Source organism: Lampetra planeri, chromosome 1 (genome assembly GCF_965212315.1).
Source record: "Lampetra planeri chromosome 1, kcLamPlan1.2.h2, whole genome shotgun sequence".
In the NCBI taxonomy this organism is placed as follows: domain Eukaryota; kingdom Metazoa; phylum Chordata; class Hyperoartia; order Petromyzontiformes; family Petromyzontidae; genus Lampetra; species Lampetra planeri.
In genome coordinates, this window is record NC_136107.1 from 31,496,953 (window position 1) to 31,513,281 (window position 16,329).

Here is a 16,329-nt window from a genome sequence, read left to right on the forward strand (position 1 = left end):
ATATTGTTAAATGTAACACAAATGGATGAATCAATACATAATTATACACACAGGTGTAGTGTACCAATTCAGAGACAGTAGTAGGAGGCACTCTCTATTTTATTCTGGCCTTCACAGCCTTAGGGGATAACTACACACCGGGTCGGGACAGCCAACACGCTGCCAGACCCACAGCTCGAAGAGGCGAAGACCACGACGACGGCAGCACAACGAGTTCCACTCCAGATGGCAGCAGCCCCGACTGTGAGTCGGAGCTCGTCTTTTATTCTCCCCAGCGTGGCCAGGCTCCGCCCTCGGCCACGCCCCCTTCTGGATCCCCCAGAAGGCTCCGTGCCTTGCCCACAGGTCCAACTGGTAGAGCGGGCTGCTACCTCCAATCCCATTGGCTACCAATCTCCCAGCGGCACGCGCTACAGTGACTCATTCAATGTCACTACACAGGTCTCAGTTGGGCTGACATGTCCTGATTTAATTTAGTTATTTTAATTTTTATTCTAAATTTTATTATTTTTATTTTTATTTTTATTTTCACCTACATGACATTACCGAAATTACCAAAGAGTATGGGCTGACACAATTGATATCCTGGTTTCAAATCCCGGTCCAGTTTTCCAAGGGAAGCGAGTGGATGGTTTCAACCCAGTCGCCAATGACCGCACGTACAAAGAAACCACCCCATTACATAACATGTGTTTCATTGGTTAATTCAGCTCCCGTACTTGCATGAATATAATACTCTATGTTGCATTATTGATATTCGGAGGGCTTTCTTTGCAAAACGTGCCCAATCCTGTTTGCTGTCCTCCCTCATTGTACCCCTCCACTGGAATCACTTTCCCTTTTACATTGAGCAACACTACCCATAGACTCAACACTGCCCATAGACTCAACACTGCCCATAGACTCAACACTGCACCATAGACTCAACACTGCCCATAGACTCAACACTGCACCATAGACTCAACACTGCCCATAGACTCAGCACTGCCCATAGACTCAACACTGCCCATAGACTCAACACTACCCATAGACTCAACACTGCCCATAGACTCAACACTGCACCACAGACTCAACACTGCACCATAGACTCAACACTGCCCATAGACTCTCAACACTGCCCATAGGCTCAACACTGCAAAGAGACTCAACACTGCTACCCATAGACTCAACACTGCACCATAGACTCAACACTGCCCATAGACTCAACACTGCCCATAGACTCTCAACACTGCCCATAGACTCAACACTGCAAAGGGACTCAACACTGATATCCATAGACTCAACAATGCCCAAAGACTCAATCATACCCATAGACTCAACTCTGCCCATAGAATTCAACACTGCTGCATATAGACTCAACACTGTCCATAGACTCAACACTGATACCCATAGACTCAACACAGCCCATAGACTCAACACTGCCCATAGACTTCAACACTGACACCCATAGACCCAACCATGCCCATAGACTCAACACTGATACCCATAGACTCAACACTGCTCCATATAGACTCAGCACTGCCCATAGACTCAACACTGCCCCCGCACATTGAGCAGTCCCCCTCCTTAACCTCCTTCCTTTCCTCTCTGAAAGCCTCACCTCTTCTCTATTGCCAATTCCATTGCTCTTCTCTTCTCTCCCCTCACCCCTCCCCTACCCTTTCGTTATCCCCAAGTCCCCCTTCTTGCAGTCGCCCATTTCTCAACCCTTGTGGCACGCCCCTGCCATCTAAGTCATTATATTCTGCCACCGTTGTGGTTTCAACTACACGCCTTGGGTGAAGGTTCTCTAGGTAAATATGAAATAAGATAAGATCAGAATAGCATCATTTCGACAGTGACACCAGCTCCATGTCCGAAGTACCGTCTTCTGGGTCTGTTCTACAGAAACGATGGAAGACTTCGCAAAGAAGACGTAGCCTATGGATAAGGAACCGCAGCGCTTTGAGATCCTTGATAAAAAGTGCTATATAATTGCAATAATTATTATTCATCATTATTATTATTAACCGCAATCTTCAAGCTGGAAGGCAGCAGCCGGGCAGTTGAGACCGGCACGACCGGCAATTGTGCAAGCTCTGCGGTCCTCGATGTATTAAGACGTTTTCGGCCAGTCAATGAGTTTTCGTACACGTGGGAGGAAACCGGAACTCGTGGAGACAACCCCCCCACGTGCAGAGAGGCGAGGGCGAGGCACCAAGGGGTGGACGATAAATTACAGGACCTCCTTGCTCTCTCTATCCTCTCTCGTCACGTGCACTGTACAGCAGTGATCACTTGCTTTGCATCGCATTGATTTTTCTGCGCGTTCTAAATTTTTTCCACCGCAAGTAAGGAGAGAAACGTTTCCTGCCCATCGATCGACGCCCCATGGAAGCGGTAAATCACGTGTGGCCACCACGAGGAGCTCCCCCTGAACTGGAGCTTTGATTTCAAAGCGTCCCTCGCTCGACTCGTTACAGCGCTGGCGTTCCTTCTTCCCCGCTCACATAATTCGACTCGAGCTTCTTTAAATCCTTTATATTAAGTTAACTTGCTTGCTTGCGCGCTTACGACCGTGCAAATCTTTCGGTCGTTTTTTAACCCACTTCCCGTGATCCAATCGAGCTGACATTTTGCACACAGACTCGTTGTGCGTGACAATTTCTTTTCGTGACATTTTTTTTCAAAAATGTTCCACTTTTTAGGAAAAAGAAAATTTCATATTTTGTTTAAAATACCAATGTGATAAAAATGAAACTCTTACTCAAGAAAAACAGAAATGAATAATAAAATAAAACCGATGCCACGCATATAAAGGATTTATAGTGAAAAACTTTGTTTTTACGGGTTAATTGTTTTTCTTCTGTATATGGGATGCTGCCATCGGGGGTAATGGGATAGCACGCCGGACAATCCATAGGTTGCCAGTGCAATCCATCTGCGATGCCAGTTACAACAACGTGGCAAGTGACTTAACTACATAGTCAAGAATCTTTGTTTAGACCGGAGAAATCCAATGAGCCGTTAAGCTCTTCTTCACCAATGTGCACTATGGGTGGCTACACCGCCCACCCCAACCTCGGGTTCACCCAGGCGGTATGAATGGGTTCGCCACAGTTAGTCAATCGGCAGGTCGTGTGTGGTGGGGTAACGTGGGGGCGATCACATTTCCATCCTAGACATCCGGCCAGCATGGAAGGAAAGGCACAATATCCTCCAGAGGGTCTCGAGATTTTTCCAGTAGAGGCCCTTCCGTCATGAATGGTGAGAGCAGGTAATTGCAGGGCTGCACCTTTACCCCTATTGCTTTATACAGTGTAATAATAATGACAACGTCGAAAGAAAATTAATTGAATAATAGAATACGCCGTTTCGATTGCAACACAAGCAGTCGTCATCAGGTAGAACTAAATTTGAGAGAGAGACAAAACACAGACACAGAGACACACAGACAGACACACAAGCAAAGAGATACAACACAGAGGCACACAAAGAGACACCACAGAGTGTCTCTGTGTTGTCTCTCTCTACTTGCGTGTCTGTCTGTGTGTCTCCGTGTCTGTGTTTTGTCTCTCTCTCAATTATTTCATTTATTTTCTTTCTACGTGACTTTACCGAAAGAACCAAAGAGTAATTCCTGCAGTCACGAAAGCTTCAAATGAAGTTTAATAATGACAATCTACAGGCTTTTTTTATCCACTGCTGGATGAAAGCCTCGCCACAATGTTTCAGTCATGGGGGTTGTTTAACCATACTTCACCGGCCTAGTCACTGGTGAAGTTGGGGGGGGGGGGGGGTGTGCAGAGTATTTAGCTGCAATACATTTCCCCACAATACGCCACTAAGTTGAGCTATCATTTGTGGCCAGGTCGCTTCTTAAAAAGCCCCAAATAGCTTATTGAGCCTTACCTGGTGAAATAAAAAAGAGTGTGGACTAACCTCACATCTGTCCCATCTGTATGGGATAGAGTGTTGCCCCCTCGCACGCGTGAGCTTTCTCTGGAAGTTCTGGTTTCGTCTCACGCTCATTAACTGGCCGAACACATCTTAATATACATATAGGTCTGCAGAGCTTGCAAAGTTGTTGGTAGTGTCGACTCACTGCTTGGCTGCTGCCTTCCCACATTAAGTCTGTGGTTCTTCAGAGATCGTCAGATGCAATTTGTATGATCGATGGCACTCAATGAAACTCAAGAGTATTATCATTCGTAGTGCAGTGCTGAAATCACTGTGCCATTGCCGTCCCATCGCTGTATGTGTGATGGTAATATTGAATTTAAATGTTATGTAAGCATTCCAATAATAACTTAATGCTGCATTTGTCACCATATAGAAACAATTAAGATTCACATAACAATCACAACATTTTGATTTTTTAATGAAATTTTGGAATGTGTTCTACTTTAATTCGAGGACAATTATCAGATGTTTTTTTTTTTCAACAATGTCTGTGATAATGTATAGTTTTATGAGAGTGGATGCCATTTAGACAATTACTGTCTTTCCCATTTTAAGTTTAAGTTAAAATGGGAAACACGGTCCAATTAAAACGCACTTTGTCCTCGGAGGCAGAACGAGAAATCACTTGGAGACATTTGAATACATTTCCAATCGTCTAGGAGTTTGGAAGGTTTCTTTTTACATCGTTGCTATGTCTAATTGATTATCCAATGCTTTACTTGTCTGTCTGCCTGATGTTTGTGGTGTGTCTGTCCGATTCGGCTGTCGAGTTATCCATCAGTCTGTCCGTCGACCCATCGATCTGTCTAACCTATGGGTCTATAAATTTACGTCCATCTTATGACAAATGAGTTGCTGTGTCTCTTTGTCCGTCTGATTATACAATCATTTGCCCCATGGTCTATCAGCTTGTCTATATACATATACATATCTTCCTCTGTGTATCTACTGTACTATTTATGACATCTTTAAATATCCACTTGCAGGATGGTTCCTTGTAACCACATGGCGTCTGTTTACAATGAGGGTTTGTTTGGTTTACTGCTGAGTTTAAAATAGGGACAGTGCCATGAACCCATGTATGGTTTGTTTACACATGGGCTATGTTTGGGGTCTTGAGAATATTTGAACTTACAGTAGGCGGTAAATTTGGCCGCAAGTTTGGGCCGATATAGCATCGAGAATGCACTGAGTTGCATGTGATTTTCTGGTTGTTTGGAGGCTGAATACAGATGCTGTTTGCATAATTCAAGGTCAAAGTGTATCCCCCTACACAAAAGCAATGGGGCAGTGCTAATCTTTACTGATGGCTTTGAGGATGTGGTGAAAATTCCACGTTATCATGCTAGGGTCTAGTTCATTCATAGTTTCTCCACTGTTGGTAAATATAAAGGTGCAGCCCTGCAATGCTTGCTCACACTACTGTTGACGGTGGAAGGATCTCCACTGGATGGAGCTCTCAAGAGCTCCGATAAGAGGGCACTTGGCCTACTTTGCCACGCTGGCGAGATGTCTTTGAAGAGGTGGGGGAGTACCCACGCTTTACGGCACCATGTTTGATCCGCTGATCGACTCTCTGTTGACTTTGCAGGGCGTAGTTGACCCCTGACAAGATGACAGGCTGGGTTGACCCCGAGTATGGAATTAACTCACGGCCTTCAGATTGTGAGCTGTGCTTCAGTACCATTCCACAGGACTAATTTAAAGAGCTGTGACTGAATTAATCTCTCGAGTGGGCCATATTTACGTCCCTTTGTTAAGCTGCTGCTGGATGAAGGCCTCCCTCTGCGATGTCAGCCATGGGGGGCTGTTTGACCATACTTCACCACGGTGGTCACTGCCCACTGATGATGTTAGCCGTGAGAGGTTGTTGGGTTCGAAGTCCAGTGCGCTAACCGCTGCACCACTCTGCACAAGCGTTAGAACCACATTCTGAAAACTGTGAATTACCTGCATCTAACTACACTAAATAAAATATCGCATTGTTAAGAATTTTGCTCATATGTGCCTGTTTAAAGGGATAATGAAGTTCACATGGCTTACCTAGTTAAAATATATAAAATTGAATTTAAATGGATTTCAATGCTGTTATTTTTGCTAGAGTTGTCTGACTTCATGGAAAATTATCTGCAATTTATTCCTCTAAATTAATTGGTTTGATTGCTATGCAGAAAGAAAAAAAGCCCCACACTCTTTGCACGACATTAAAAGGTGTTTTCCCGAGTGTGGATCTATCTATATATAGGCTACTCGAGTGACTTTGAAGTCTTTCTGTGACGTCATCTTCCAGGGCCGTCGTTCTCTGAAACAGCGAGGGGCACTCCCGCTGCCGTGGAGCTGTGGACGCGAATTGCCGTGTGTCGTGCCGCGGCACCTAAACCACAATAGCGACTGGGGAAGTAAAACAAAACAAAAAAATTATTTCTACAAACTCCAAAAATGGTTATTGGTTGAAGAGCAATACTAATACTATTTTTATTTTGATGTTGAGTGTCTGCTGCTGCTGTGTCCTGTACGGCGCTTTGAGATTCTTGATGACTGGCTTTACTACCCGGCTTAAGCCCGAGACTTGGATTCTTCTTTTGGATTAATAGACGGCCTACGCGGAGGGTTGGGGACGGGGGATGCGTGACGTCAGCAGGCACACTGTGTGACGCTGCCACATGCGGGTGACATCACAGATGAGACGTCACCGCTCACTTGCCGTGCAATATATTACATCCATTATTGCGCCCCCCCCCCCCCCTAAAAATACAAAAGTAAATGTTTGTTACTTTTTGCATTGTGTGTAGTCTGGAAGCTACCCACATGCCAAATTTCAAGTTTGTTGCATGTTACATTTCTAACAGACACACATTCACAAATTTCCCTTATATATAAAAAAGCACTATATAAATGTTCTATGGTTCTTTCGGTAAATTCACGTAGATAGAAAAAAATTGCAATAAAATAATAAAAAAAAGTGAATAAAAATATCACGTTATTTTATTACAAGTTTTTCTATCTAAGTGACTTTACCGAAAGAACCATGTAATATGAAATCCTGCAGTCACGAAAGTTTTAAGTCAAAATATATAAATGTTATTATTATTAATACTTTACACGTCTAATTCATTTTTCACCGGAGGTCACAAGGCACTGTAACAGAGAAAAAAACACATGCAGGCATACACAAATGAAATCCAACCGCGAAACAAATTATTCAAGATAGAGAAATCCATTAAAATTCAGTGGCGTCTTAAGGCACGATTTGAATAAAGCGAGTGGGGACTATGGCAGAGTGAGCGTCCAGTGGAAGTGAATTTCGCAGCCTGGGGGTCACGCGAGAAAAGGCCCGGCGACCCATCATCATCATCATCGTCGTCGTACAGAGACGTGACCTTGGTCACACACAACCGGCCACGCTTGGAGGTGCCCTTGTTGGAACATATGGGCCAAGGAGGTCCCGTGTATATGTGAGGGAGCAGCGTCATTGAGGGCCTTTGTAGGCGAGGAGAACAATCTTGGACTTCACCTGAAACCGCCAATGGGTAATATCGGAGCGATCGAGAGACGGTGATAAAAAAAACAACAACATCAATGATCTGTACATGCCTTGACAACAAATGTGGACAAGAGTCGTCAGGGTTAACTTGGTTTCGCTAATGGACTTGCATCTCTGTGTGACCACCCCCCTCCCCCCGCCCCCTGTCACGCAGAGCTCCTGGGCACAACCAAGAAACCGAACGTCAACTTCCAAGACACAGACGGGTAGGTGGCGCCTGACCGCCGGTCATCGACCAATGCTCGGAGAGTCCACGGTCCTCATGTGGAGATGGAGCAGTGTTACGACAGAGGGTTTGGACGTTCAGTCAAAGGTCATGAGTAGAGTATATTTAACATCGTTACAGTCAAATTTCATCGCGATAAATGCTAGTTTTTTTGCGGCGGGGAGTGGGGGCGGAGGCGGTGGAGTTTTGAATTGGTATTGAAGGTTATTTGATTGATGGAGGCATCTGACATCCAGATATATCAGGAATCAGAAGAAAACAATCCATGGCAACCGCCCCTGGCTCCCAGTGCCGCCCACATTCACCAGGGCTGAGGAATCGCTCCTGGGGAAAAGGGAATTCCTCGTGCCGATGAAGCGACGTGAGCAGTGAGCTGTGAGTGGGTGTGAGGAGTGAGACACAGATATCTTCCGGGATGGGATTAATGCCTTGAAACGTCGTTGTTGGATGATGATGATGGTCATACTGATGCACCAAATGTGCTGCACTTAAAGGGGACCGTGTAGAGAATGGCACGACTTCATCAAGTTCACTCATTTCTGTGAACGCATAGACCTTCTTGATCGATGGTTCGGCTTTGCATCGTAACTTACGCAAGGCGCCTTGAGCAGAGCCACCGTGGTTCTGGAGCATTTGGTTAATTTAGATCCAGTTGATTGTGCAACAGATATTAATTTAATGTGTGATGTAAGGTGCGAGGGTGATTTAGGTGGGCAGGCTCACGAGTGTTTAAGAGCAATGAGCCAGCTCTGTTGAGTCATCATCATAACCATCATGCCACACTCTTTCTATAATTAACATTTGCAGAATCATCATCAGCATTTTCAATGCCTCCACCAACATCATTATCACCACCAGCTTCATCATCATCATCAGCACCACCATCACTCACACTCTCATCGCTATCACTGCCGCCACCATGGCCATGGAGCGAGCAGGCATCTCCGCCACTCGCTCGTCCGCGAGCATGTGCCATCGCGCTTCTGCTCCGCAGCGGTTCCCCGCTGCCAGATGGAAGCGTTTGCCTTCATTATGTTTTGCAAACGCACTGTATGCCTCCCGGGCCGTGCAGGGGTGAGAGAGAGGGGAGGGGGGGGGGTGCTGGAGTGGCTGGCAGGGGGCACCCACCACTGATTGCCTAATGCAGTGCGGCAGGGGGAGCTCCGTGGGGCCAACGTGGAAAGCAAGGGGGCATTGGTTCATCGTTGTGCCGCTGGGCATTGCTCTTATGGGGTTGAAGAGCAGAGTGGCCGTCGTGCGAGCCAGGATCGTTGGGGGTATCGCCACCAGCAAATTGTTCCCGGTGGTGGTGGTTGTTGGTTAGATTACAAACGTGGACCACCGCAAAGTCACAGACGAGAAAGGAGTTTTCAAGTCGAAGTAATGTGATGCTCAAACTAGCGGAGGAGCGGTGCTCATTGCTTGTTTGCAGGCCTGAGCCGGCGGCGTAAAGTCTGCATTCACATGGCAGGGATGAGTCCATCCGTAGGGAAACCGCTGTTGATTTCCCCGACAAAGTGGCACTCATTTTTTTATCAACCCCGGAGGGATGATGGGCTGAGTCAACCCCCAAGCAGGATTTGATCTCGAAACCTTCGGATTGCGAGCCGCGCGCTCGCTCGCACTACCGCTGAGCCACCGAGCTGAAGCGGAGTTCTGCTGCAGCGCAAATTATTTAAAATCTACCCAACTGCTGTTCCGACTGTTGACTCAGCACTGAGCCGACTGCTCGTGCGCAATTGTGTATTTAAAGATTGCGTCATCAGCATGATCAGCATTTAGTACGTGACCTTGCCAAAGGAAGAGAAACGTGGACTCAAAAATACCGTGGTTTTCGTTCAGAATGCTGAAGGAGGTGGAAGTAGGGGGGGGGGGGTCTCTTAGCCATGTCTAAACATGCCGTGGGTATCTGACACCTATGCGATACCCACAGTGGCTGCCCCACCTCGTGTGATTGTATCCTCAGGTTAGCCAGCCGGCTGGCACTGGGGTTGGATTCGCGTTTGGCTCACAGGAGGCCACGAGTTCAGAGCTGCGGTCAGCGGCTGATTTAACCGGTCATCAGTCAGGGAATGATACGTGAAGTAACGCTTTGTGGGAAGTCAGTCGTTCAGTGGTTGAATCAGCACATCATCCTTCAGGGGCTGATACATTGTGAGTACCGGTCAACAGAGGCCACCACATGCGTTTAAATAAGCATAGCTTCTCGCCATAGGATTGTGAAATTTCCAGTATTGGCGCAGGGGTAGGCAATGAGATGGACGCTGCTCCATTGTTTGTTTGAGCAGGGAGACCATTTTGCCTGAAGTTAATAATCAGATTTCCAAAGGCAGGCACTGGCCATTCCGAAAATATTACTCCGATTTCAGAGCGTAATTAGATTGCCATTGCTTTGCACGTCCAGGTTGATTGCTTGTATGTGGCAATGAAACTTAAAAACAATGAATAAGGGAGAAATAATGTTGCGAAGCGGCTTAGGTTAAAACAGGAACTGCAGCAGTCGATGCACACAGAACATGACAGATAGCATAGCTTGCAAGCATGGCTGTGTCCTCTTATTTGTCCCAATGCAGGGAATGGGAGTAATTCCATCGATATTATATTACTATATATCACAGTAGCTGCTGGTCTGTGTGTGTCTGTGTGTGGGGAGCTGTGGTGTAGCGGTTAGCGCGCTGCGCTACTAAACCGGCAATCCGAGTTCGATTCCCGCTCACGGCCAACACCACTGACGATTATCTGAACCGGTCTTGGGCCTCCCCTAGGTCGACTCAGCCTTAAATAAGTACCTGGTGCACTGTGTAAACATCGCCACTGGGGAGACAAAGGCGGCCGGGCGTGGTGCTGGCGACCCACCCACTAGTGTGCCGTGCCAGCCTCCATAGGAGCTCGTTAATAGCACTTGCACCAACAGTCTGTTAAGGCTATATGGGGGATCTTTGTCTGTCTTCGTGGGCAGCGGTAGTGCAGCGGTAGTGCAGCGGTAGTGCAGTGGTAGTGCAAAGGTTAGTGCGCTGTGCTATTTTAATTAAAGACACGTGATCATGTGGCAGAATGACCAATTCACAATTGGACGTGAGTAGCTTGAAACCCTGGTTGCGGAACAACTTGGCTCATCCAAACAATTAATTGTTGAGTTATCGAATCGCCGATGTGTCAGCGATTAAACCTCCACGATTGTTCTCACGCGACACTGACGCCCGATGCAACTGAGCAACGGCGGGGTACGGTCTGGTTTTACTCACAATCAATTCACCCAAAACCTGGGTCAGTTATACAACTGACCTGGTTAGTGTTCGCTTTGGAGTTGGAGGTTGTTGTTGAATGCGGGGGGGGGGGCGGGGGGGTGAATCGGTGCCCCCTTTACAACAGGAGCCGTGTTCTCGCAAAGCCTCTCAGATCAGGATTACCGCCGCCGCGCTGCGGGTGTAAACTGAACTATACTAAAAGTATATTCTTGGTTCTTTCGGTAAAGTCACGTAGATAGAAAACGAAAATAATGAAATAGAATTAAAAATTCTAAATTAAAATAATAAAAATAAATTTCAAATAAAAAAAGCAAAAAACCCACAATAAAAATATATATTTTTTAAAATAATAATACATTTCAAATAATAAAAGCAAAAAACCCACAATAAAAATAAATATTTTAAAAAATAATAATAAATTGAAAATAATAAAAGCAAAAAACCCACAATAAAAATATATATTTTTAAAAATAATAATAAATTGAAAATAATAAAAGCAAAAAACCCACAATAAAAAAATATATTTTTAAAAATAATAATAAATTGTAAATAATAAAAGCAAACTATTTTGGTATTTTCCAGGTAAGGCCCACTGAGCTACAGTATGAGGCCCTTTTCCTTTCCGAAGCGACCTGGCTCTCCCGAGTGACAGCTCAATGAAGTGGCTTATCATGTGGACATTTACAGCAGCCAGAATATTCGAAACGCACGTTCCTTTTAAACGTGGAGTGGGAAAAAAACGGGGGACCCGGGAAAAAAAATATCTGCGCAGCCACGGAGAGAGACACGCGAACTCCAAATATGCAGCAGGCGTCAGGGTCGGGAACGAACCCACGACCTCCTGCATACCAGGCGAGGTAATTAACTTATTCTCGCCACCGCGGTGCCTTGTAAGCCCCTCCGTGCGGTGCCCGACTGAGTTCGGTGCTGAGAGCGCACGGCAGGCAGCGGGGTGGGGTGCTGTTCACGACCCCACAATCCGTGTCCATCGCCGTCCCGTGCGAGTGGTTTCACAAAATATACATCAAACTATTTATCTCTCTCATTGCACGTTCGTTTGTTTCGTACCGTTTGTTGGTCATCGTTGGAGATGCTAATTCACTCGAGGCACTTGCCAGGGGACTACAGAATTGGCACGGTTGGCTACGTACGGTGCGAAAGACGTACAACGTGCCTTCACAAGAGAGACTACAACACATTCCTGCGGAGGGAGCTGGTAGGAACGTTGGGTTGCTCGGTCAATGGCCAGGGTCAACGGCGGCGTGGTGTATTCCGCAAATATGCCCGACTGAGGGTGGGCACAAGCCGGCGTGAGTAGGTTACACGTTGAGTTTTATAAGGGCACCACGGGGTGACCAGCCCCTCCCCACTCACCTCAGCCAGCCCCTCCCCACCCTCCCCACCCAGCCCCTCTCCACCCTCCCCTCCCCACCCAGCCCCTCCCCACCCAGCCCCTCCCCACCCTCCCCACCCAGCCTCTCCTCACCCTCCCCTCTCCACCCAGCCCCATCCCTCCCATTTTTGGATGCACGACGGACGTACACAATAATCCCCTGTGGGCTGGTGGAACCAGGTGGTTCCTACCAGTATTAACTGCATTGTTAAAGAGACTTGAACAGACAGGAGTGTTGTTGTCTGTGTTACTGTAATAATTGCAGGCTGAGTTGACCTCTTGGAAGCCCAGCCCCCAGGTCTGACACAAATTCTAACTGGCACTATGCATCCCGATGGGAGTAGGGGAGGGAAGGGGGCTAGATCGGATCAGATATCATCTGCTAATGATGTTAGCCTTGGCTGGGAATCAAACTAATGTCGCCAGGTTAATGGAGCGGTGCGTAAATCTCGGCCATAGGAGACGGAGCGTAAAAAGAGCAATATCCACCGCGGAGACGGAGCGATGGGATCGGTTTGTGTGCCGTACTGGAACGCGGGAATAGTGACGGCATGGGAAGGCCTTCGTCCAGCAGTGGATATACAATGGCTGATGATGATGCATGAACCCCTGTGCCTCCGCTTCGCACACACACCGCTACAAAGACAAAGATCTCCCATATAGCCTGTAACAGACTGTTGGGGCAAGTGCTGTTAGCGAACACCGATGAAGGCCGGCACGGCACACGACGGGGTGGGTTGGCCAGCACCACGGCCGGCCGTCTTTGTCTCCCCAATGTCGATTTTTATACACCGTACCAGGTACTCATTTGATGCCGAGTCGACCTAGGGGACGACCATGACTGGTTCAGATAATCGTTGCTGGTATTGGCCCTGAGCGGGAATCGAACTCGCGACCTGCCGAGTTCTTAGGGCAGCGCGCAAACCTCTGCACTACCACTCCCCACACTGCTACAACACACAATCACACACACACACACCGATACACAGTATATGCACTATCGAACACTCGCACGCACACCAAACCGCGTCTATGGAATGCATCATATGCACCAGGGGAAATTGGGGGTGATGAGGTGAGCATTATTGCGAGCAGACTTTGGAAGCTGCTAACTGCTGGTGTTCCAAGTCAGTCTTTAGGGACCTCTCCAGAGTTTGAGTGTTCAGTGTCTCCCAATCAGCAGCATTAAGCCGTGCGTCTGGCCTCCATCGATCTGTCAGATTATTCATTTAGACGTGCGTGAGGGCATTTCGAGAAAGGAGCTTGTTCTCCCAGTGCATTGCTGTTGCAATGTCACAGCGTCTCTCATAAAATATGAACTAAGCTATAAACTATCTTTTTTTACTGTGAAAATATTTTAAATGCTATTTCATTTTCCCAGGTAAGGCCCACTGAGCAATAAAGCTCTTGTTCAAAAACGACCTGGCTACACATTATAGCTTAGCGATGTGGCTTATCACGTGGACATTTATAGCAGCCAGATTTTTTAAACGCATGTTGATTCTAAATGCGGAGGGAAAAACCGGAGGCCCCAGAGAAAATCCACGCGAACACGGGGAGAGCATGCAAACTCTAAACATACAGATGTCAAGGTCGGGATCGAACCCACGACGTCCTTCATACCAGGTGAAGTAGTTAGCATCTCGCCACCGTGGCGCCAACGTGGGAAGCCCTGCAACTGATGGAGGGGTCTCCAGGGGGTATTTTGCCTCCTCCTCTTTAGAGGTATGACTACCCACTCTTTACCCCACAACACGCAACCTGTCGAGTGACCAACTGTTGCTGGTTGGACAGAGGTGTTTTTTTTCTTCCCGTCCACGTTTAGATTCAACGTGCATCTCGAGTGTTTCGCTGTTGATCCACGTGATAAGCCACTTCGCTGAGCTATCATTTGTGATAGCCAGGTCGCTCATGAAAACGAGCTCTATAGCTCAGGTGGGCCTTACCTGGTAAAACAAACAAAAACAATTCTTTCATAGTTTATGGAGAGTTCCAAAAGGACATTTCTCCCTCTTGCGACGGGAACGTCGAGACCGCAGTTGGAATGACTTTGGGGAGAAATCTGAAGGAGATTGAATGAATGACGGCGGCTCGTGCCCACACTGCCGACGTCCGCTTGGGCGAAAGCGCACGGTTGGCGAGGATGTCGCACGGAGCGTGGCGCGGTGTCACCCCCCACACCCACACCCCACCAGAACCTGCCAGGGGGCATCGTGGGTGGCTACGGGACCCCTGCGACACGTGCCGGCGGTGTGGCAGAGGAGGTTTAGTTTCATATTATTGGGGTGGAGGTGGGGCTCATTGTCTCCCGCGTGGAGTGGAGCGCACGCCTGGAGATGTGAGAATTAATCTCTCGTAAACGGCGTCGCATTTGTCTGTAGATACAGTCTCGCTCGCTCGCAGGATAAATCGTGGTAATGGATCCCGCATCTCGCTCCCACGCGCGCTCTCTCCCTCCCTGTGGTGCTGCTGTGTTATGCACACACAAGAAGCTCGACCACACACCTCATCTGCGATTCTGTGCAGGGTGACACGAAGGTCGCCGCGGTGATGTACAGTGCTGAGAGAAAAAAAATCGGCGTCTTAATTTAACACTGCGATCGGTGGTATGGGTGGAACGCGCGTGCAGGATGGAGGAGGGCTGGGTTGCCGAGACAGGGATTGCAGAGGTGGGCGACACAGAAAGAGGAACCGATGCCAGATGATGTGACGGTGAGAGTGGTCTTCCGAGGGGCGGGTTAAATTGTGTAGCAATGGAAAGACCCAAAGAGTGGCGATTGTGGAGGAAGATCAGAACCTGGGATGTTGGTTGTCCACCGAGCAACATTTGTGGCGTCTGGCAGGATGAGGTGAGGTGTGCTGGCCATCAGCAGTGTTGACTTTGATCACCTCGTGACATTGATCTCTGGCTCTGCTTTCATGTCAAAGGGTGTCTGCTCCACCGGCTATGTTATGAGAAATGCATCATTGGCAATTGTTACTTCTAACGATGATGTTGTTTGCTCAATAATGAGTTCGAGACACGTTTTTCAGTCAAATCCTGTGCGGGAAGCTTGTCCGGTTTCTCAAGTACTTCCCAACAGGGGGTCAAACACACCCCATCATCATCAATCTTGTGGGATCAATACATTGAGTTCACACTTTGTGGAATTTCCAGCGCTGGCTCGAGTCCGCCAGCTTGAGATGAGCACCGCCAGACCCTCAGGTGAGAAAGGGAGAGGATTGCGATCTGGCTGGCGTTTGGATCAGAGCGGGCATGTACCGACGGATCGAATAATCGACTACGTTCCGATCGTTCGGTCGCAATTCGGACGTCGAATTGCGCATTTAAAAATCGATTATTTGCAATGCAGGCGAATGGGACGTGAAAACTACGCTCGTGTTAGATTTCGGCTGTTGGAGTGAACAGCCTGTGTACAAGCGAGACAGGAAAGAAAACCCCATCAACAATACCAACGAGACGATAAAAAACCGGATTGGTGTTGAATCCAATCTCGACCACTGAAATCGCCGTCAGTTCATTGAATTGCTGCCAGAGGTGACTCGTGAGAAGCTTCCAACTCTCGCTAACTCTCGCCTTCTAAGAGAGAGAAAGAGGGTGGTGGTGATGCACGCGTGCTTTAGCCCAGGGCAACGACGCATGCGAATCACGCACCCTCCACCCCTCCACGCCCCGGGGGCTGGAAGCCTCGTGTCCAAAATATCCCCCGGACAAACAAAAACACACACGCGCATCTTCGCGCATCAGCAGTACACTCACACACGCACACGCGCGCACGTGTGCGTGTGTATGTACTGCTGATGCACACACACACACGCGCGCACGTGTGCGTGTGTGTGTACTGCTGATGCACACACACACACACGCGCGTGTGTGAGTGTGCGCACATCAGCAGCATCGGCAGCTGGTACCGACTCTGACTCATTAGGCGGGAAGGCAAAACGCACGGCGTCAGGCACGCCGGCTTGGAATTAA

The 16,329-nt window shown here is 47.8% G+C and overlaps 1 protein-coding gene across 1 annotated transcript in view; it reads left to right on the forward strand.

The window, feature by feature from the left end:
• LOC144742021 (caskin-1-like) overlaps window positions 1-16,329 on the forward strand; it is a 150,107-nt gene that overhangs the window by 31,563 nt on the left and 102,215 nt on the right. Inside the window, exon 2 of the mRNA XM_078592449.1 lies at window positions 7,641-7,692. Within this exon, the coding sequence (XP_078448575.1) occupies window positions 7,641-7,692 (52 nt within the window). The remainder of the gene's footprint in view (window positions 1-7,640; window positions 7,693-16,329) is intronic.